Genomic DNA, 23,844 nt, shown 5'->3' on the forward strand with positions numbered 1-23,844 from the left:
GGGACGCTACCTCCCGCCGCGCCGGATGACCCTCGGGCCTGGGCGCCGCCGCGGCGGGCGATGGACGGCGCTACCTCAATTCAATCTCGAGAAAATCAATCCCACTGCCAAGTAGTGTACCAAGGCGGTCCAAATTTGTATCCGCCCCTCCTATTGGTCAACGTCACGGACGCCACATGGATGCATTACGTCATTCCCGTCTGCCAACGACCAATCACAGTATGGTACTTGCGTCTTCATGGTCCCTTCAAATCCTGGGGCCGAACGTAACCTGGGCCCCGGTGTAACCTTGGTCCCGGTGTAACCTGGGTACAATGGTACTCTGGTACTTATGAATGTCACCCGCCGGAATCGGAAGGTTGGGTGGTGTTTTGCTGCTAGGATTTTTCAGTTGCAACTTTTCCAGGCTTCAATAATTGAATTTTCTAATTCTCAGCAGCTATCGTTTGGCGGTAAGTGTTAAACTTATTTTCTGTGAAAGAGCAATCTGGCATGCCAGTGATGCCTTGTCCGATAACCATTTTCATTACATAAAGATAAATGCATATCAGTGCTCAGACATATTGTCTTTTAGGTGTTTCTTTTTATAAACCCATGCATAAGACGTTTCATTGCTGATATACTTATGTGTCTAGTTCAGTACAAACCAAGGCGTTCAAACCATCTCTTTTTGCAAATGATTTACTAATGTAAGTTTAACAGTCACCATCCCCAGAGCTTATCAGTATTGGTAAATCCAAGGGTAAATCTGACATCCGTTCCATATTGATCTACACATATTGATACCTGATATGGATAGGCTATTGTGTTGCTGTGGCAGTAACCGGTGGTCCGGTGGAGTACTGCAGGGCTCCATGTTGGGACCACTCCTGTTTCTCCTCTATAAATTACCTTGGAGTTCTTCCAGATATCTGCACCATACAGTACAGTACAGTATGTTACAGACCAGACATCATTCAGTGCTCACACTCCTCCCTGGCTGGAGATGAGCTAATGCCCAGCCAGCAACTTTGGTCCTGACTGGGCCATTGCTGGTTTTACTCTGGCTAGCTCTGGCATTTGCTCAGACCAAAGCATGGGCAAGGTATGGGGCCTTACTGGAGCTGACACACTACCCCAAAGCTCACCTGCACCACAACCGGACTACAGCTGTGTCATCCATGCCGTACCGTAACCGTACTTCAGCCACAGTAAGCTACAGCAGCTACGAGGCAGCCAGACCTGATTGTAGGGAGCTAGACTTGAGCCGGTGCAGGGAGCCAGACTTGAGCCAGACTTGGCAGTCTGGAACTATACCAACTCAGAAATGCTATGATGGTAAAGGCTGGCCAACCGGAATAGAGCCATATTGACCCAAACCCCAGCCCTGATGGTATTCCGTTTACAGCGGCCCAAGCCTTGCATGTCAGAGAACTGCAGGGGCAAAACGGACTTGAGCCAAACCAAATTGCTGCCTGGGTTAGACCCAATTAAGCTTGGAAAACTTGCCAAGCTTGGCAGCTCCAGTCCAACCTTGTCATGTGTCAGTTGTCACATCCTCCTTGACCTGGGAAATAAGAAAGCAAATGCATATATGACAACGGCAACAATGAGGAGTACTTAAAAGGCCACTGAGATAGAGATCGATGGTGATCAATACAGATGGTTGATCACCATTGTGCTCAGCACAGATGGTGCCAGAGCTGAATTTGTGTGCGAGTTGTGAAATGTGATGTACTAAGGTAACTGTTTAAACTCCGACGAGCTCACTCGCCCCTTATCGCCGAGTTCCGACAATTATTTCTGCGGAGTACGTCCGGCACTGGACGGAAGCGGTCGGCCTCGGCACCAACCCCTCTTACCCCACCGCCTTTCCAGTGTTTCCCGTTTCGTCAACTCATCCGGTAGCGAGACGGGGCGTCGCCCACCGGACATCGTCCAGGAACTTATTCGTCGTCTATATGGTGCTGATGTCGACTAATGCCTTTGCCTGTCATGATGTGCCGAGCAGTACAAGTTTCTTGTCGATCTGAGCTCAGCTAGGTATGTGATAGACTGATGGTTACTGTGGAATATGCGCTTCACCGACAACCCGGCACTTAGGCGATGAATGTGACAACAAATCGTCTCATAGGTTGTTCACTTTACAGGTCACAATGGGTCGAAAGGCTACGTTAGCATGCTGCTGCCTAAATCAGTGGGCTCTGGACTTTGAGGGTAACCTCTGTCGAATAGTGGCCAGCGTGAAGGAAGCCAAAAGCAGGGGAGCTACGTATCGCACCGGACCCGAACTGGACATACCGTAAGTCTAGACGCTAATCAGAGTGTAACATTTTTGCTAGCTCTCACTTGGAAATTGGATATCGATACGTTTGCTGAATCTAGTATTTGCCTGTCTATTACACCTTTAACGTGCAAATTGTGAATCTCTTGTAAATGTAAAATGCCAAGTCTTTCAAGGTCTTCAGCTGTTTCACATTTATTTCGTACGGTGTTCAACAGAGGCTACAGCTGCCAGGACCATTTTCACGAGAGTGACACGCTGCTGCACTCGTGGGAGGTGCTGGCGGAGCTGCTGCTGCACCCCGTCTGTCGCGACATCATCATCGACGTTGGCATGCCGGTGATGCACCGGAACGTCATCTACAACTGCCGCGTGGTCTTCCTCAACAGGTCAGTCCGCGGAACGGCACGGTCGCCGGCCGGGGTTACGGTGGTGGTGGTCGGTTCGGCCAGTATTCAGTGTCGAGTAGAAAGCTTTCCGACCATTCACAGCATCTATGTATGGCACACATGGATATGCTCATTCCCATCAGAGGCACACAGTGCTGCAGGCTGCATCACCGCTCGGTATTGACCGTGCAATCGTGTTGTGTACTCGGGAGACGTTTATTGTGTCCAGACGACAATAGAAGTCTCAAAAGTACCTATCAATGTTTGCTTGCAAAATGCTTGTTTCTCTCAATTGAAGTTTTTGAATGTCAAATAAGTACTTGCTATACCATATGCTCATGGGTATTTTTTTCAGTAAGATCCTGTTGATTCGGCCCAAAATGACGCTGTGTGACACCGGCAACTACCGGGAGACGCGCTGGTTCACCGCTTGGACAAAGGTAACACGGCACCGTATGCAGCTACATACCCGCGTTTTGTCATACTTAAGTGAGTAACGAGCGTTGACTGCGATTCATTCGTTATAAGCGAATCGGACCGATGAAACGCTACCCGATTCTTTTCTTCTCCGTGAGTGATGTAACTTTCAATGCTGTTTTTCTTTTCTTTTCTTTTTCGCTATCCGAAAACTCCTGTAATGTTTTGAGCGGCATCAAGGTTTCACATAATCACCTCCCTCTTCCCCACTGAAGTCTGCACCCCAACAACATTCTCTGACCTTTTCCTCCTCGCCCTTTTTCGTCCCCAGCACCGTGAGACGGAGCCGCACCACTTGCCGCGGATGATCGCCGCCATCACGGAGCAGCGCACCGTACCGATCGGAGACGCCCTGCTGGCCACGCGGGATACCTGTGTCGGTTACGAGATCTGCGAGGAGCTCTGGAGTGCGGATAGGTGAGCTGGCGAGCGGAGGGGGTTCGGTCACAACTGCGGGCTGTCTAATGACCGGACATCACGAGACGCTTGTCATATGCTTAATACCCACAGCGTGCTTTGCCCCGTGCCATCCGAACGTTTTATAACACGCGGTCGTATTTCCTGCCTCCTCCCTTTCCTGCAGCTCACACGTGGCACAGACGCTGGACGGCGCTGAGCTGATCGTGAACAGCAGCGGCTCCCACTTCGAGCTGCGCAAGGCCTACGTGGTGTTTGACCTGATGCGCTCGGCCACGTCCAAGTGCGGCGGCTGCTACCTGTTCAGTAACATGCGCGGCGGGGACGGCGATCGGCTCTACTTTAACGGCGCGCCCTCGATCGCCGTAAACGGCGAGTTCGCCGCCGCCGGCCGGCAGTTCGCCCTGGAGGAGGTGGTGAGTGGATACTTCTGGGAGGCGGGTAGGGTGAAGATGTAAGTGGGTTCAGTATGAAAGTTCGCCTAATGTTAGAGGCTAACGGAAACAGTCAACCCTTTTAATGAGCACAAGCTGCGATCTACCGAAAAAAATGCAACAATTTTATCCATCTGTAGCTTTTAGCGAGATTCATCTGTGAACGTTTAATTCCGATCGCCGCAGAAGTGCCACCCACGACTGATTCCACTTTCGATCGCCACCGGTTTTACACTGTCAGAACCGAGCGCTGATCACCCTTACTCGTCGCCGCAGGAGGTCATCTCGGCCACCATCGATCTGGAGGAGATCCGGACCTACCGTAACCGGATCCGGAGCCGGCAGATCCAGGCGGCGGCGGCGCCCTCCTTCCCCCGGATAGAGGTCGACTTCAGCCTGTCCCGAGACGGAGACCTGGCACTGCCCTCCTGGACGCCCATACAGGTACGGCATCGGTTAGCGGGCTGAGGTTTAGAATGGGTCGACCGGAGCTCTTTTTGTCGAGCGCAGGATGGCGATCTGCAACTGCTTTGAACTGGAAGCGCTGAGGTTAGATTCCTGTGTGCGTTGTAGTCAAGGCTCGGTTGTTCACTTCACTTGTGTATTTTTACCGATTCTGCTTAAGATATGCGTCGATTTAATTTATATTTCAGTATAACCTGTGAATCCTCGGACCTCATAGTGAGTCGCCTCTCGCTCTTAATGTTAAACACCATACCGTCTCCGCCAGCCGCACTACCACCCTCCGGAGGAGGAGATCGCGCTGAGCGCCGCCTGCTGGCTGTGGGACTACCTGCGGCGCAGCGGCCAGGGTGGGTTCTTCCTGCCGCTCAGCGGCGGCGTCGACTCCTCCAGCACCGCCTGTCTGGTGTTCTCCATGTGCCGGCTGCTGGTCAGCGCCGCCAGGCATGGTCAGTGGCGGGCGGGTGGTTCGAGTGGAGACGGTCAGGGAAGAGGCTGTCACGGGAAGGGCAACAAATAGCCTAATCGATAGTCGGAGAGGAAAGATAATAGCTTATCGACGGTCGTAGGATAGAACACGACTTTACTGGATTGACAGCCGCTCGAGCATTGCAATGATTGCTTCAACTGTGATGACAGCGTGTGTTTTGCTCTTTTCGTTTGACCAGCTAGGAAGTCGGTATAGATTCTATCAAAGGACTGCACTGTGCGAGGGGATAGACACAGGCCCCAGAACAAGTGCATCACCCGCCCCTTCCTCCCGTCACAGACACGCGCACCCTGGAGCAGGTGCGCCGGATCGCCGGCGACTCGGAGTACTCCCCCACCGATCCGCGCGAGCTGTGCGGCCGGCTCTTCACCACCTGCTACATGGGATCGGAGAACTCCTCGGCAGAGACGCGGGCGCGGGCCGCTCAGCTGGCGTCCGAGATCGGCAGGTGGGGCACTGAGGGTGAGGGGAAGGGGGTGGTATGGGAGAGGAAGGTGTTACAGCGACATGAAAGGTCGGTAGCATTAATGCTAGCATTTGTCTTCAATGGTGTAATTTGTATTGAATCGAAAGCGATCGACTGCATAAACTATGTGAGCATGCAAGACTGGCTAATATTTTGGAACTCACGCAACTACGCTCGCAGTATAAACTCTGGTATGCATTTGTCCTTAGCTATATAACCCACCCGGCACCCACCCGGTGTTGACCCCCGTGTTCGACCCTTTCCCAGCTACGGCCCGAGTATGACTCCTCCCCGCTAACCTAATGTTTCTGCGAACCGTCCCCAGCTACCACCTGAGTATCGCTATTGACGTGGCCGTCTCTGCCGTGCTGGGAATCTTCACCACCGTCACGGGACTGGTGCCCAAGTTCCGGGCGCGCGGCGGCACCCCGCGAGAGAACCTCGCCCTGCAAAATGTCCAGGTGGGTTAGCTGCGGCGGAGAGTATTGAGCAGAAGCTGTATCGTATGGATAGCGTTGGGGTTTATTTTTGCAGTGAGCGGCGATGTAAGTGTAAAAAAGCGTGCTATAAGAGCACAGCGGCCCCCACCCGACCAATGTATATAATTGTGAGCTGCCGGCTAAATTTCACCCAACTGCCTACTGGGTGATCCCACCGAACGCTCGATTTCTCATGTGTTCACCGTTTCTCCTCTGTCCCCTCCCGTCAGGCCCGTCTGCGAATGGTGTTGGCCTACCTGTTTGCCCAGCTGACCCTCTGGGTCCGAGACCGTCCCGGCGGACTGCTCGTCCTCGGCTCGGCCAACGTTGACGAGTCGCTCCGCGGATACATGACCAAGTACGACTGCAGCAGCGCCGACATCAACCCCATCGGGGGCATCTCCAAGACAGACCTGAAGGTGAGAGCCGGGCGAGCGGCGGGTCCTGGCCCGGGGACTTGGCGGTCAGAGGCGAGCGGGAGGAATAGCGTGTAGACGGCCGCTCAGGATAGGATGGTTCTATTGATCAATCAAGCGAGCAGGAAATCTCAAATCAGGCCGGTGTCACGCTACCATCGACCAAACTGGGCCGCTGATTAGTTGGGACGGAAGTTGAGTGGCGATGATGGTCTGCTTTAATATCTTTGTTTATATTCATTATTATCCTGTCAATTTCTTGAATATCGTTACCCTGTATATTTTTAACGTAAATATTTTTCTTTTTCACGTTTAGCAAATAATGAGTCTCATTCACCGATGATGTGAGCCCCTGTGTTTAAACAATGTATTCCCTAGCCGCATTGATTACTCAAACGTTTTTCGTGCCCTAACCTAGCTTGGTCTGTTTGCTGGCTGCATTCTAATTTGTAGCCTAACGCATGACGTTCCATACGTGGACTGCAGGTTATCCTCCGTGGCAGATACCTACTACAGGGGGCGCCCCACTCACCCTACACATTAGGCGACGCTTCACGTTAAAAGTCATCCCCTCCATCCACCTATCTGACCCGGTGCTCTCCGCGTCCCCAGTCGTTTCTGCGGTACGCCCGGCGCAAGTTCAGCCTGCCCTCACTGGACGGGATCCTGGAGGCGCCTCCCACTGCCGAGCTGGAGCCGCTGGCCGACGGACGACTGGCGCAGACCGATGAACAGGACATGGGTACGTAATGGCGGAACAAGTGGAGGGGTTATGCACTGCTGCAACTCATGGGATGGACAGGTCATGGGTACGTACCGGCGGAACTTCACACTGTTGGAATGAACGGGACATGGTGCTGCTTTGATTGACGGAGCAAGGCGTATATGAACGAGCGGAAATGCGTGCGCAAAACGCGAAAGTGTAATGACTATTTCACGAGAGTGGAATGTGAGAACCTTAACGCGGCGAATGAGACAATAGACCAGATGTAGGTGTGACCAGAACTGATGTGGTTGAGGACGAAATGGTCTTTTGCCTTACTTTGCATAGGCATCCACCATCCAGTCAATCAGCCACCTTTGTGTTTTATCACGGCTCAGACGCTGTAAAACACGTTTGACAATTACCACTGTATAAGCCGCCCGCTACCCTCAGTCCCGCCCCCTGCGCTGTGCCCAGGTATGACGTACGCGGAGCTCTCCATATACGGAAAGCTGCGGAAGGAGCACAGCTGCGGCCCGTACTCTATGTTCTGCAAGCTGATCCAGATGTGGGCCGACCACTGCACGCCCGAACAGGTGGGTGGGGACGGCATGAGCCGGCGGGTGGTGATGGATTATCTGCTTCTGCACGAGTACCGTCACTGGTTCATTAAATTACTGGCTAGCTCGCGAAATCGAGCGATCTTTCATGAGTCCCCAAGGTCTTTCTGTTGGAAATTCATATCGCCTAAGCGATGGGACATCAGGACGGGACGTGTGCGTGGTTTTGTTCCGGGGTCTCTCCTTTGACTTGTGATACTGAAAGCCGATCCTTCCCAATTATCACCCTGGTCTGCGTCTACATATTGTATGTCGTCACTGTCGCGGCTGAGCCCGGTGAGGACCGGCGTTTGCTCGTAATGCCAGCTGGTGCAGTGGCGGTGGTGCTGCCCTCACTCGCCACGGAGCGAAACTACCAATAGTTTGGTCCAGTGCCGCCGTGGTGGCGCTGGTGAGCGGGGAATTCACGAGTCGTACATACCTACAACCGGTGCCTGCTCGGGTGGATCCTTTGCCACTCTGATCAGTCGACATGCTGTTGCTGTTATTCGCGTAGTACTTGACATTTATACTTTTTTAGAATGTAGGTATACTAGAAAAGTAAGAACAGAAAGTAAGATTAAAGTTTGAAAAGTGAGGAGAGAAGAAGGAATGGGAGATCTGGATGAGGCATATGACTGGTAAGCAAAGCCCATGACCAATTTCAGGGAAAAAATCTGAGCAACGACGATCTGGAAAGGATTCATTCTGCTTATGATTCTCGCCTTGCAGAGGTGTTCGAGTACTTGCTCATTTGATTGTGTGCTTGCTTCTGATTTCGATATCTTCTAAGTCGACTTGGACTTGGAAAATGCAAACAACCGATTATAACAGGTAGGATGTCCCTGCTGTCAATCGGGGAAACAAACTAGGGTGTCGTGCAGGTGCTATTGCTGCTCTATGGTGAACGATGACACAATAGCTAGGTTTTGATGTCTTTCATATTTCACAACCAACCGCGGACAGCATGGAACAAGTTAGCATCTGCATCAGTGGATCAAAGTATGATAAAAATCATCAGGAACACAGCAGAGAATATGACAAGTTTGTTTTGGCTTTCGCTACTGCCACAAACCGAAAAGTACGAGGCGCCGAAAACATTTTGGCCGGCAAGCAAGTACAGCGCAATTACCAGACAAGCGACACTAACCAAAATTGTCCTACTAACGGGCCACTCTTTGGTGGCCACAAGCATGGTTAGAAGGCACAAAGAAACTGTTGTCTGTCCATTGTGTCATAATGCCATTGAAACTCTGGAACACATGCTCTTTGAATGTGACAAACTGAAAGACGATAGAGTAGCTGCTCAAAAAATATACAAAACTATCTTGAACAGAACGCTACCAGCAGCAGAACTTATCATCATCGCCGATAAGCCACAAAGCTTGATCATCCATTATATCTACCAAGCCCGTGTGCGTAAGGAACTCACTGAGAATATAACCAAGAAGAGTAACTGTTAAAGAGTCCTCCCAACTATGATGTCCTGAAAATTTATATCATCCAGACAGCTAACATAATTGGAAGACAATCAGAAATGATCCTGCATCTACTAGATGGAGTCGACGAAATAAGTCAAGTAAGTCACAACCGACTCAATACAGGGTGCGGCAAAAGTTTTGATACCTTACCATTCATTCCCTCCCTCCCGTAAAATTAAAACAACAGTTTCATTTCAGCGGTCAATGTATTCTCCACGAAGCTGGACACAGAGTGAGAGACATGCGGGCATGCTGGCCACCAAGTTCTTCAGAGTCTGTGGGCTGATGTTCGCCCACGTCCTCTTGAGCGCCTTCTCGAGCTGTCCAAGGTTGCTGGGAGGTTTTTTCTTGTCCAGCTCCTGCTGCATTATCCCCCAGAGCTCTTCAATTGGATTCAGGTCAGGGCTGTTCCCTGGCCACGTGTCCTTAGCCCAGAAGTTGGGGAGGTGCTCCCGGCACCACTTCTGCGCTCTGGCAGACCGATGAGCTGGAGCGCCATCCTGCATGAAAATGCTGTCCGACCTGCGCTCGACCATGCGGCGCGTGAGGGCGGAGCCCGTCGTGGCCGTCCTGTTGATGGCAGGGAGGCAGACTTCCTCGAGGATGTGCTCCACGTAGTACTCGGCATTGACCGACGTCTTCTGCGGGATCACGTGCAGCTGGCTCAGTCCCTCGTAGGACATCATGCCCCACACCATCAGTTTCGGCGGGAATTTGACGCTGAACGCCTTCGGGACTTCAGCCGGGTTCTCAGCCCACACTCGCTCGTTCTGGCGGTTTGGGTGGTGGAAGAGTTGAAAGGGAGACTCGTCGCTGAAGAGTACCCGTTTCCACTCTTCCACAGTCCAGTTCTTGCGTTCCTTGCAAAACTGAAGCCTCTGTGCTCGCTGTTTTCCCGTTAATTTTGGCCTTACGCGGATCTTGTAGGCCTTCAGTCCAAGGGTGTTCCTCCAGTACCGGCGGACAGTCCTCTCGGACACCGGATATTTCTTCAGAGTGAGCTGTTTGAACAGCTTCCTCGCCGAGTGGCCAGATTTTCCAGCCGCTTTCTTCATCACGATCTTGGCGACGGTCGAGATGCTGGAAGGGCGCCTTGACCGCGGTCTATCTGCGACGCTCCCTGCCTCCTTAAACTTCTTCCACCAGCGTTTGATGGTGAGGACTGGGACCCCAAAGTGTGAGGCAACGTCCCTCTGCGTCTTGCCGGCTTGGAGCATGCCAATGGCGCGGCTGCGAGCCTCCAAACTGTATTGTTTGACCTTCATGGTTCGGCCGTGACTACTGCAGCGGCCACCGGGTGGATAATGACCCCGGCCGGCGACCCTCTGGGTCGAGGTCAGCTGTTCAGCTAATCCCCGCCTCGGGGAAGGATGCGGGTGCGCAAGGGCGCGCTCAGAAATGTCATATTCGGGGGCATGTTGGAAATGCATTGAGTTATTACAAAAAGACGGAAGGTATCAATACTTTTGCCGCACCCTATAATTATCCATTCCATATATCGTTTTTTTTATTACTGGAGTTTTTATACATACTACCTTAAACAGTGTTGACGACCTTGACGTCGACGTTGTTTTACAGTCTCAAATACGTATAAATGGCCTTATCTCGATCTATTCGCATGTGAAACACAGTCGTCAGTCACCTTTTGAATGAGTAGTTACTAGTTAGATCACGAAAAGTCGAGACACAAAACCAAACTTGGCTGGGAGTGGGTCATTTATGGCTTTTGAATTATACATGTTCTGCTTTTCAAGTTAATTGATTGACAAGATGTTGTTGACTATCTTTGTCGTCATGGCTGAGTCAAGAATGTCAAATTTCAGTAGCATTATTTTGATAAATGATTCAGAATCGATGTCATTGGGGTAACGCCCGTTGGTGATAAAGGAATAAATGAAATGAAATTAGATGTCCCACTCATGGACTAATCTGGCCTCGGTCGTGATGCTCATCCCATGTATCTACAGATCAGAAGTATTTTCCTTTTATTTATCTCACATTTTGGTAATCCAGTCCTGAAAGAGGCTCACAGGATATTGTTTGCTGCTTTCAAGGTTACCATTTCTGTTTTAATCAAGTGGCATGTCGTCAACAGCATTGGGTTCAACATTTGACGCCGTTTTCTCGAATAGCCAGACTGGAATCTGTCCATCCTGCTATCCCCCCCCCCCTCCCGATAGGTCGTTGAACATGGGATCGGGTCACTGAGGTAGACTGGTAGATTCGGTCGAAGAATTCCTTTCGATCAAACCTAAAGTAAACTTTGATGCGGAGTGAACTGGCGCGAATTGGTGCAGCGTCCGGCCGCTCCCAGTGCCCCGACCGTGCTCGGTGGCCCGGCGCACCCATCGGCCCGCCTCAGTGACCTAGGACGGCAGGGGACAGTCGCCAGCCGCAGGGGACAGGGGGCAGAGGACCAGGGGGATGGGGGCGGTGGCGGGGGCAGAGTGGGCTGCGATCAACAGTATCGATACGACGGTCAGTCGGTATCGCACGACAGGTCTGGATAATAAGTGGCAAATATGAAAAGAGAATGTGAGAAAAAAACATGAAAATACTCGTACATGTATTAATGTTGGACGGAATGCAGGAGGTGCCGGAAGTATCCAATATGCTTAGACCTGGGTCGTTTTTTTGAGAAACCAAGTGTAAAATTGTTGTAGTTTTTCATTTGGCGCCGGTGCCGCGGTTTTCCCCCTCTTGTAAAAATTTAGCGTGACCACTCCTCCCAAGTTCCGAACCTTCTTGCCTCCTCCACTAGTGTAATATGGTACGACCGGGACGCAAGCTGGCTCTGGAGCGCCTGGCCTGCCTCAACGAGCAGCAGACTCAAATGGCTGGCCGTGGTCTAGCGGGACAAGAAAATAAACTCCGTCTGTCGTTAGGAACGAATCTATTAATCAGCGGACGAGTGCAGTTGCAACAACACGTCTATCTTTCTATTGTAGGCACTGCTTGACCACTTAGTATCCGCAGTAATTAGTAGGCAATGGAGAGTTCCTTTCGTTTTCGGTCTCGACGGCATTACATTTTTTTTTGTGCTGCGTTTCTATGGAGACACGCCATTTGATTTATGTGTAAATTAATTCTTTTTCGGCTGCAGTAGACTGTAGTTAGAACTGCTACGGAGAAGGCCGTATTTATTCTTGGCACTTGGTTATTTATTTTGATCGTCTTAACCCGCTAGTTGGTGGGGGTGGTGGTGGGGGGGAGGCCGTTAAACGCCCCCACTTTTTCGCCGCGCTATAGCTAAAAAACGGCGCGCCAATTTTGGGTACCTACCTGTTAGGGAATTGATTGAAGTTTATTATGACGAAGTTTTAAAAAAAAAATCGGTCGGAAGATATTTGAGATATCGAAGTACTTTTAGTGACGTCAATATTTCTGAATTTTTGACCAAAAACGGCATATGTTTAAAAAAAATCACATAAAATCACAGAACAGACGTAGGTAGAGACATGCCGTAAACGCCATTAGACTCTCAATACAATGAACAATGAAATGGCTATCTTCGATTTTTTATGATCGTTCTACATTTTCCAAAATCTTGAACCGAATCTGGGCAATTTCTCGTGACAACTTCACGACCATGATACATACATTTCTTAAATCGATCTTTTTCGACATAACACGCACTCATATCATGCATGAAGGCTCATATGATAAAATGAATGTCACCGTCGTGTTCTACGCCCAAGAGTAGGTACTCATGACACACGTCATCTGCTGAGAATACCAGTTTTGATTTTCGGTGATATATGCTTACCTGATTGACCTGACCTCGACCCTGACCTATGCTTGACTGACCCCTACATGAATCTGACATTCGTGTAGCACTTCTATGAAGGATTTTGCATAGTTTTGACAGAGTTTTTGACGAGAGACGCCCAGTGCGAGGGGTTTAACTTCATGCTACTGAAAGCTCAATTTCAGGTGTTTGACCTGACCTTGACCCGACCAGTGACCTCAAAATTCAACTTTCAAATACTTTCAAATGCTCATCTGAAGTGTTTTTCGCGCTCTTTCGTTTGTCGCCTCGTGCGTTTCGCTGTGCTATTAGTTCTTGAGTTATATTCGGCTGGGGGCATTTAACGCCCCCTCCCCCCCCCCAAGGCAAACGATGGATGGTGGAATACCCCAGCAACTGCCGGGTTTTAAGTCGCTAGATATTCAGTAATTTCACTCGTTTTTATGCTGTGTTTTCTTGCTCTATTTTATTTTACTTTTATCATATTGTTGATTTTAAATATTAAAAATACATTTACCTTCGTTCTCATTATGAATATTTGAAATTTGAACCACTTACTTTATGTGGAACATTCTTACTTCAGCTTGTTAAGAAAGTTGCGTTAGTTGTTTGAGCGAGAGGAGAAGGGTCCCCATCTGAAGTGATCTTTTGGAATATTGATTCGTTTCATTGTTTCTTCTGAATTACAATGTTTTTCTATTGCTGCTATTTTATTTTATTTTTTAATGGTAAGATGATAGCCAGCCAGTCGCCGGGCATAATTGCCTGTTTTGCTGGTTTGCGCAAACACCACTGCACACCACTTGTCTGATTGATAACTTACAGCCGTCGCGGGTGCACATTTCACGGGTGCCGTGATCTGTGTCTGTGTCGCTGACCACAGCAGAATGTGGTGCACAGGCCGGGGTCAGGGAGGGGGCACCCCGTGCACCGTCCACTTATCAGCTCCCGGGACGAGCGGCAGGCGTTCGACTGCTGCCAGGGCGCCCTCGTGTGTTGTTTGTCGCCCGCGCACCCATGTTTGTCCGGTCAGCATCTGTACCCGTGTTTACCGGCTGCCGAGGTGGCGGGGTAGGAGGCAGGAGGGCCGAGGATGCCTCCGGCGGTGACCCGGGCAGAGGCGCGGGGGAGCACCGGGGTCGGGCGTGTTTATAGAGATGTTGCAGCAGAGGTCGATTAGGTGAACTCAGATACCGGTGTGATGAGGGACGCAGCGATAGTGATTGACGATGTGAGGACGGGACATGTCACCGGGCTGTGGGCCTCTGGCAATGCCAGGGCCCGCTCAGATGCAGATGGGGCTCATAGCGCTGGTCGGCAGGGTGACGCTATCAGGTTTGACTATCAGAACGGATCATTTAATTATATCATAAGTGGCTTTCCTAGTCATCCGCTCCAAGCCCCAACAGTATTTTGCGCATCATTTCTCGTCCTGCTCTCCTCTTATCAAAAGAAGACAGGATCCGGCTCCTACTGCTGCTTTTCGACACCTCTACCATCCATCCATCACCACGGAGCCAACTAGTGAGCGGCGAGAGTCCAAGATGCCGTGTCTAGCTCAGCGTTCATCACTTTCCCCACTCTTCTCATGGTACACCAGGTAGCGGAGAAGGTGCGTCACTTCTACCGGTGTTACGCGGTGAACCGGCACAAGATGACGGTGCTGACGCCGTCGCTGCACGCCGAGGCGTACGGGCCGGACGACAATCGGCACGACCACCGGCCGTTCCTCTACCACGCCGCTTGGACGTGGCAGTTCCGCTCCATCGAAGTGGCTGTGAGTTGGCGGTGGAGGGGAGTGAAGCGGGGAGGAGGACTAGGGGCCGAGTGGGGTGGGAGGGGAGAGGTTGACTTTCTGCTCCGGCGAGGATCTGAGCGCGGGCTGTAAGTTTTGTGGTAAATTGATTTTGGTAATGGTATTGTTTTCAGCCATTTGTTATGTTGGTTTGAATATTCAAGTACGCTCAGGCGCTCTATCATGTTGATAAACAACGAATATTTGGATATTAGTTATGTTACTGACTGTCATTGTAGTGCTCTTACAGTTACACTGGTGCAGTAATTACTGAGTATGTGTATTCCAATGTTCGAAAAGTGAGCCTCTGCCGTGTCGGCTGCCACCAGCTTAAGCAGCTGCAGGCGGCGCAGGAGGGCGGCAGGTCCAAGGACCGGTCCCAGCTCACTGACCGCCAGCGCAGAGAGCTCAACGACTTCTCCCGCACCGGCACCGGCGCCGGGCACAGCCGGCTCAACACGCTATCAAAGTCAGGTGGGTAGCCGGATAAAGACCCTCACAAGGTCAGGCTAGCCCATCCCAGCTTCTCTGACAGTGAGCCAGCCTGCCTGACGATTTTCCTGTATCGGAGGCAGCCCGTCCTCCTGTCTCTGAGACCGCCCACCTTTCCGTCTTTAAGACACTAGGATATAAGACTGTCCCTGAGACGGCTCGTCTGTCTGTACCTATTTTCCGACATGTCCTAATGTCCGCTTTCGTTGCAGGTGACGGCAGCGGCGGTGGCGGTATCAAAGTCTCCCACAACATCGCGCCGGACCAGCCGGACGCTGCCAAACGGTGCATCTCTCCCAGCAACCCGCAGCAACAGCTCAAAGCCAGTCGACAGGCCTTTCACCTTGTGTGAACACATGTGGAGGTGCGGCTCCCCTCCGCGACCCACCGAGGAAGGGCGTCTTCCCGTGCTGGGTTGGTGGGGGATAATATCAGGAATGGAATGGGCGGGGAGTTATAGAGAAGAGGAGAAGATTGTTGTGTTTACTCTTGAGGACTTTTGTGGGTGGTGAAGTATGGGAGTTAGCCCGTGTGCGGGCATGTATGTAGCGATTTTATTGAAATGATTTAGTACTATACCTTTAGTGTCCCTTGTTAGTGATATGTTAGTGATAAACTTGGATGGTAGAGCGTAGGAATAGCGGCACAACTGAACACAAAAGCCTGACCCAATCCCATTATGTTGTGTGCCAACCGTGAAATAGGTAGGTACCCATGCCATCAGTTTGTTATTGTTGGGCATTTCCTACCACCGCAGTAACGTTATGATCAAAGCGCCCACTGCCTTAGCACTCGCCGCGCACAACTCGCGTATGTCATGTGCTAATTGTTATTTTACCCGTGACTGTTTGGCTGATATTTGCCGTTGACGGTGTGTGAGCGTTGGTTGTCGCTGCAGGAAGTGAAGTCTGTATCGCTGTTCTGTGCTCGATGTCCTGATCTCACTGCCCTGGCACTGTCTGCCTGCCATTAAGCGTGGGGGCTGGTCGACTGAGGGTGCTGTGGCACACAGTGAGATATCTGTAGTTGCTTTTTGGTGCGTATGAGGTCACCGTCGGGTGTATGTGAGGTCAGGGAAAGTCGCGGTCGTCTGATCCGCGTCCAGCCTTCTGCACTCCGTCCGATACCGGGGCGCCGGACGGCCCGAATGGCCCCGTTGGAAACTGTTGATCCTGTCGACCGTCTCGAAGGAGCTGTCAGGAGCTCAGGGGCTCAGACAGAGGCCCTGCTGCGCTGTCCCGGTGCCGACCGTGGGGTAGCAGCCGGAACCCTGCTGTCCCGGTGCCTACCGTGGGGTAGCAGCCGGAACCCTGCTGTCCCGGTGCCTACACGGTACACGGTAGGAACGCGCCGACTCGCCTGGCTGCCCCAGTGCACTGACCACTGCAGTGGTCTGTGTTATTTGAAATACTCTGTACGCTGACCGACCCATCGTAAACGGGTACACAATCATATCCCCGTATTCGCGGCGTAATTATCGTAGCCGGAGCAGGATGATAACTCATGAGGCCATCGGGTTGGAGATACTTTAAGAAATGTCCGGTTAAATGTCGGATGCTCTGTGGCCATGAAATGATCGCCTAAACTTGTGGCTGGTGCAGTAGGTACTTATCATGTTAATACAATTGTGTCAAATTGAAAATGTTTTGCATCAAGAAGAGACATTGCTTTATGAACGACTGGTTGATTATTTTTATTGGAGTCGACGTATTGTGGGCGACTAATGGCTGATTCATGAGTCTCGAAGGATTACGCTTATGATGATACCACTGATACCAGAAGTCCAGAAGTGTGAGTTTCTGCTACCTCAGACATTTTCTTGTAAGCTATTTTTCCAGCTTCATTTCTACATGCTCTTACTTTATCATACATTTAAAAAAGAATATTTTCTAATAATTATGCGAATGCATTGTTATTACGGAGCGAGCGAAGCGAGCGTAGTCTTTCCTTAGATTAACGGAAATTTCTGAGTATGAGCGGCCGGCCGGCCGGCCGGCCGGCCGGCCGGCCGGCCGGCCGGCCGTGGTCACGCTTTTGCGAGGCTTATATCTCAGCAACCACTTGACCGATTTACACGCGGTAATTTTTGTAGGGTAGCTTCATTCCTTCTACCAAGTATTGGACTATTCCCGATGCATGTGGGTGACCCCTTATGCACGTGCCACGTGCAAAACGAAGAGGTGTCAGTTTTGTAATTGTTGCAATATCTCGGTAACTACTTGGCCGATTGCGCTGAAAGTTGGCATGTAGGTAGGCACCCACTAGGCACTGCATATACATGTGCCAGAGTTGGGGTGCTGCTGCACGTGCGCACGTGCAGGGGTCGTTTCCAGATCTCGGGAACGGCTGGACCGATTGCGCTCAAATTTGGTACACGGTTAGGGACCGGTTAGTAGGGTGCCGTGCACAAGTCAGTTGGGACCCATTTTGCACGTGCGCACGTGCAGGGTGCCGCTTCCAGATCTCGAGAACGGCTGGGCCGATTGTGCCCAAATTTGGCACATCGCTAGAGACCAGTTAGTAGGGTGCCGTGCACAAGTCAGTTGGAGGTACCCCCTCGCAATTTCGCACGTGCAAGGCCCACCCTCTCGCTCGCTCCGTTAGTCGCCCCAAAAGGCGTTATACTGGTTCTTATCGTTCCTAAGTTCCTTTTGACTCGTAAGGTTTATTGTAAACTTAACTGCACAAAAAAATCATACAAAGTGAGAGCTGAAGACGGGATATTCTCCAAAGCAGTAAACCAGCGTCAAATTTAAATTGATTCCTATATAGTGTAAGTTTTAAGCATCGTTCGCCTGGTTACATGGACTCTTGCTTGCGATATTCGGGGACCGTTTAGTTGTCGACGATATCAAAAGTTGTCATTTACGGTGCAATTGACCCTCATTGCACGAGCCACTAGGAGCTTCAAACACCCCCTCTTTCGAAGAAGAACGCAATCAAATATGGCCCCTTTCCCACTAACATGTCACCCATAGGAGCCCTCTCGGCAGTGACGCGCCTCAGGCTGGCATCTGTTGTCGATGGTCCGACCCCGCCGCGCGGTGTCCTCCTCCGGGACAGCGCGCGCCCAGAGACCCTGCCAGCCGCCGGGGTTTGTGCGGTGACAGTGGCGGGGGTCGTTTACTACCTCCGCCCCGATCACAGGGGTGGTGGACACAGCGACTCGGGGGTCACTAGGCATGACTGTTTCGGATACTAAGGCCGCTGTTTGCACCACATCGGTGACATTGGCCATGTCGGAGTTATAGGAAACTAGTGGCCCTGATTGGTGGGGTTACCGAACACGGCAGGCTTCTGTTGTCTCCTGCTATCGCTGACGAGCACCACACAGCAATCTTGTTTTTCTTCACACCGGACGAGTGTTGGCGTGCTTACAGCCATGTGTTTTATATCATGGTCTAAAATACCAGCAAATTACTTCATCCCCTTCCAAAAAGGGCAAAATTCCAGAAAGTTCGCACATATGTCACTACTGCGCCAAGGGGTCAGGCTGTTCATTTCGAACACATTCTCTGAGCGAAGCATAATTGGAACAAAAGTGCTTTTGTAGTTGTAAATGGACAAGTAGGTATTGTATCGAGAGTACATGAACCTCCAGGCTCCACGAATCAAACTATTAAAAGTTACATTAAAGGCGTACCGGTTTCGTCTATTGACTTCTTCAGCGCCGTTACAAAAGTGCTTTTGGTCGACATTAAATGTCTTTTTAAGAAAGAATCGACTTACGAGTGTCGGACACTTCGTTCTGCTGAATGCCTATATACAGGGTGTCCGGAAATTATTTGCCCCGTGTTCATTCAGCTGTAATCCCACTGTTCGCTTTAAGAACTGTTGAAAATTTGCTAAAACCGTGCCTAAGGCTATCCACAGCTGTCCGTTAGTCACATGACCTAACCCGGTCACCTGACCTTGACACGTGAGAGGCGCCAGGGGCCAGCGTTTGGCAGGCGTAACTCGCACCTGAACGTGGTGTCTACTGTGACGAAAGAAATTCTTTGACACAGCGTCATCGCGCTGAAGTTATGGTGAAGACTGGAATGAAGTAGAAAGTCAAATCGATTCCTCTGTCCTAATCCCAATTGAAAACCTATGGGGAATCATGAAGAAGGAGCTCAGCAAGATTGAACCAGCTCCGGGCTCCCACAGTAAACGGACTTAACCCGGCGGCCGCTGGGCCTCCGCGCCACCCGCCGGCCGCTGGGGGGGGGGCATATAGTTGCCCCCCCCCTTTACTTCCGCGGCGATATCGTCGCAACGCGAAGAGATAGAGAAACGAAACTTTGCACACATCTTCCTGAATACCTAGCCGAGGTTGTGTCCAAATTTGGTGTCGATCCCGTTTGAAATGACGTCACAGTGACGTCATAAGTCAAATTATAGATTTGCGACTCTCAGTTTCCTCACGATACATCAGGTATATGGGACCGAATATAAAGGGCCGATTATTGGTTAGCAACTAGATGGAAGTGTACTTAGATGTTTTAGGATGACAGCAGGTGCTGTCTAGTTCATTTACAGTTGAGTTTCATGCTCAGCGTCATCAGAAACAGTCCATATCGGAAAACGACAAAACTTTATGACGTCACTGTGACGTCATCTTAGATGCTACAACCACCAAACTTTCTTCAAACATTGCCTAGGTATTCATTTGAAGCTATGCCAAGTTTCACGTTCGTAGCTCATCAGGTTTCGGAGATATTCCACAAAACGTAAAGGGGGGGGGGCAACTTTATGCCCCCCCCCCCAGCGGCTCGTGGGTTAAGAGGAACCTGTGAAAGGTGTGGCTGAGCTTCAGCGCAAAGGTGTGGCAGCCGCGAACTTAAGGGGGGAGGGGGGTCCGTCGGGCACACCCTTGTCGTTTCGCCCCTGATCGAGATGCGAGTAGATTTTCTCAGAAATAAAAAAACATCGTGTTGCCCGTGACGAGAGGAAGCCGATGATACACAATTTTAAGGTCCTAGGTCATTGGTTGACCTTCTAAATCAGGTCAATGACCCAAAAGTCGGGAAAATCGAGCCCTGTTAGAACGTCGTAAAGTGTGGCTGCCATGGGGTTTTCGGGGTGCTGATCACGAATATCATGTAAGTTTTGATCACAGATGATGCCTTGGTGCATTTAGACCAGGTCGGGTCAGGTCAGGTCATGTCAGCCAGTAGGGGGTCCTGCCGGGTATTCGTAGTAGGTGTCAACCGCCTCTGACAGGTTCGTAACATGTTACGAAGGCACCAAAACTACTTCGTAAATGTTCAAATGGTTGCTTAATTCGAATTCAGCTCCAAAAACTAACCTATGTAGAAACATGTAAAACTCGAAAAAGTGAACCGAGGTCATTAAGGTCAATGACCTGACCTGACCTTCAGGTGGCCTTGTCATCCACCCACCCTAATGCATGGGAGCAACATCATATCACATGTTTGAACGCTTGAAACCACGAAAAGAGTGCAAACGCGCGGCTAATGCAAGCCGACATACGCCGAATCACGATTCCGGCCAAACATGTTCTCGAAAAGTACGTCACAGCCCACAGGTCAAAGGTCATTTGCGTCAGGGTCATGAAATTTTTAGGGTAGGTGTAAAATTGATAAACGTGAGGGTACTGAAAGATTCGTCGCGATCGACCGCTTTTACGCGAGTTATTTGCGAAGAGCCGAGGGGGGGTCCGTTTGACCCCCTACCTTATACCGGCGAGGGTTAACTCTCAACTGGTAACCTCTGAGGTCCGGTCAAGTGTCCTAAGGTACGGGCTCGATGTTTGTAAATAACTTCGCCAAAAAATGTCGCATATGTCGCGATCTTGGCTTCGTCGTGTTTTTCATGCTCGGGTGCATCGAATAAAAGAATGTATCTTGTTTGAGAGAAATAAACTTACGGTGTTGACCTCAGGTCAAGATCAGGCCAGAGCTACTCAGGCCACGCTGATCGAAAGGAGGCAATAGCTCATATCATTCGATTAGGCAGGTCTTCCGGAGTCCAGTGGTAGCTTTCCCTACTCGCTCGCTCCATTTGATCGGAAATCACTGACGAACGTTTGTGAGCTTAGTGACGTCATAGATGACGTCACGGAAGGTCAACGATGCCAGTGAACCCTCCAGGCCTTTAACGCAGTGCACGATCTCACGCTTCCATATGCTATGAGGTAGTTTTAGATCATTTCCGGCGCCAAAATAAAGGTTTTCATATCCCCATTGGCATACCTACAATGTTGAGATCACCTGATCGACCTGACCTTAGGTGATCCTTAGGAAAAATTCGGAATATGAAACTTGTGAGACTGCTGGAGGATACTAGGTCCCGTCAGTTTCATCTCTCTGTTGATGGCTTCTCTGGCAAGTGGCACTGCGGGCGTTTCGCAGTTGCGACATTTTAGGACCCACCAATGCATCAATGCATCAAAATCAATACATCAATACATCAAAAAATTTAGGACCCTTTTAGCCCTGTCCAGCAGAGGTTTACTCATGACGTCATAGGTCAGTGACCTGATCTGACCTGACGTTATGGGTGGAGTCACGAAATTCGGCTTGACCCAAAGGTCGGGTGTGATAAATTTCAGTGCTGTATTGCCAGCGTGTTCAGAGCCGTCGCGAAAAACCGTGTGAGGGTGCAGGCACCCCCCCCCCCCCGCCCTTAGGATCCCGACCCAAGGAGGGTAACTGCTTTAGGCGCCTAATCGCTTTACATTAAGCAGGCAGCGTGGGCTAAAGCCGTCAAATTAACCCTCGCCCTGGCAGGGCATTTTTCATAACACGGCCTGGCAGGGGGGGGGGGGGGTCGATGCGACCCCCCCTCGCGATTGGCTCCTATGGTACCTAGAAACACCAAATTTGGTAGGTAGGTGGGCCCCCTGGAGTTCTTCTAGAGTTGACCTCATTTGACCTGACCCATGGATAAGTACACCAAACAAAGAAGCACCAAGTGACCTGCTGTTAAGTACCGTGGTTTCAAAGCACAAAAGTGATAGAACGAAGCGGATATCTCCAGTATTTTCCGAATTTAGTATTTTCCCATAGGCTTAACATTACGACGTAATGACCTCTTCCTGAACTCAGGTCAGTGACCTCAAAAAAGCCGGACTATATGTTATACAACTCGGTGAACTTAGCACCTCCTGAAAGTTTGAAGGATATCAGTCGAAAACTGTGAGTTGGACAGGTGCAAAAAGAAAATTGAAATTTGACCATGACCTTGTACCGGTTTTTCTGACCTGGTGACCTGACCCAAGGTCACTCGGACCTGAAATTTTCAGGTCATATGTAAAAAGGTTGCCCCATAGGCTGTGCCAATTTTGGCCGTTTTTACGCTATTTTCGAAAAACCTTAGGGAGGTTGTCGCATCGACCCCCCCCCCCTGCCAGGGCGAGGGTTAATTTCAGTGCGCTGCCCACTGTGAAATACATGTAAAGTGTATACTGCCTGTGCATTTGCCCGATGTACGGTAGATGATGGCTTTGTGATGGTTTTGTGCCCTTTGTGATAGCTTCTGTACGTTATTTCTATGAAACCAGTAAAACGCCTTTTGGGCGAAGAACGAGCGAGCGGGATAGTGAGCCCTGCACGTGCGGAAGGGCGAGAGGGTGCTTCCAACGGGCTTGTGCAAAGCAACCTTCTAACCGGTCGCTAGCGGTGTGCCAAATTTGAACGCAATCGGCCCAGCCGTTCCTGAGATCTGGAAGCGGCATTCTGCACGTGCGCACGTGCAAACGGGGTCCAAAATGACTTTTGCACGGCACCCTACTATCTGGTCCCCATCCGTGTACCAAATTTGAGCGCAATCGGCCCAGCCGTTCTCGAGATCTGGAAACGCCCCCTGCACGTGCGCACGTGCAGTAGCACCCTAACCGCAACACATGGGAATGCATTGCCTGGTGGGTGCCTACCTGTATGCCAAGTTTCAGCGAAATTGCCCCAGTAATTACCGAGTTACTGAAATGGGAACAAATTTGGCACCTCTTATTGTTGTATTTTGCACGTGCACTGGGGGTGACCTACATACATCGAGAGTATCCTATTTTGGGTAGAAGGGATGCTGCTACCCTACAAAAATTACCGCAAGTCAATCGCCCAAGCGGCTGCTGAGATATGAGCCTCTCAAAATCACTACTTTTGCAAAACAGCTTGAACACCCTTGACTTTTCACGTGGCACGTGCCACGACGGTCACTGAGATGTATCAAAAGTAGTCAATTACGGGGTAGAAGGGATGGGGCTACCCAACAGAAAAGACCGCAGGCCAATCGGTCCAGCGGTTGCTGAGATATAAGCCTCTCAAAAGCGTTACAGGCCGGGCCGGGCCGGGCCGGGCCGGGCCGCTCATACTGAGATTTTCCGTTATATTGAAAAGACTCACTTCGCTCGCTCGTAATAAAAAGGGTCAGCGGAACGGTGGACCGTTTTTTTCCCCTGAATCCGACTTTTCGGCGGTTCTTCCCTTCCCACCGCTAGTGACTCCTGTTATACTGTTCACTTGTTCAGTCTTCAACCCGTTGCCTGGCGAGCAGACGACGCCGTTTTAGCTATCTGTGGATGCATACAGTATACTGTGCATATTGTACAATGTATGTACCCTACAGTATACTGCATTGTTTTGTTACCTAGATAACAGCCTGGTAACTATGGACTGTGGAGTGTGAACGCATGCGTTCGTTGTAACTGGGCATTTGAGCGCAGCCACGGTTCACGGTCCTGGTAGGCTGACCCGCCGAGCATGCGGGTATTGCGGCACACGACGTTCG

The 23,844-nt window shown here is 50.7% G+C and overlaps 1 protein-coding gene across 2 annotated transcripts; it reads left to right on the plus strand.

Moving 5' to 3' along the window:
• The first annotated feature begins 322 nt into the window (after positions 1–322).
• LOC122390568 (glutamine-dependent NAD(+) synthetase-like) lies at positions 323–16,753 on the plus strand. Of its 2 annotated transcripts, XR_006258177.1 has the most exons (17): positions 323–452; positions 2,130–2,281; positions 2,482–2,652; positions 3,008–3,092; positions 3,401–3,546; positions 3,713–3,962; positions 4,257–4,424; positions 4,711–4,891; positions 5,212–5,380; positions 5,724–5,859; positions 6,108–6,296; positions 6,906–7,035; positions 7,474–7,592; positions 14,425–14,601; positions 14,949–15,093; positions 15,324–16,405; positions 16,450–16,753. XR_006258177.1 is itself a non-coding variant. In XM_043383650.1 (16 exons), exons 2-16 carry the CDS (start codon positions 2,136–2,138, stop codon positions 15,461–15,463), a joined length of 2,352 nt encoding a protein of 783 aa, XP_043239585.1. In that variant the 5' UTR covers positions 327–452; positions 2,130–2,135; the 3' UTR covers positions 15,464–16,753. The 2 variants fall into 2 exon arrangements, 1 of the variants encoding a protein (XP_043239585.1); XM_043383650.1 differs by having other exon boundaries at positions 327–452; positions 15,324–16,753.
• The last annotated feature ends 7,091 nt before the right edge of the window (positions 16,754–23,844 follow it).

Source organism: Amphibalanus amphitrite, unplaced genomic scaffold, assembly GCF_019059575.1.
Source record: "Amphibalanus amphitrite isolate SeventyFive unplaced genomic scaffold, NRLGWU_Aamphi_draft 000401F_arrow, whole genome shotgun sequence".
NCBI classification, from domain to species: domain Eukaryota; kingdom Metazoa; phylum Arthropoda; class Thecostraca; order Balanomorpha; family Balanidae; genus Amphibalanus; species Amphibalanus amphitrite.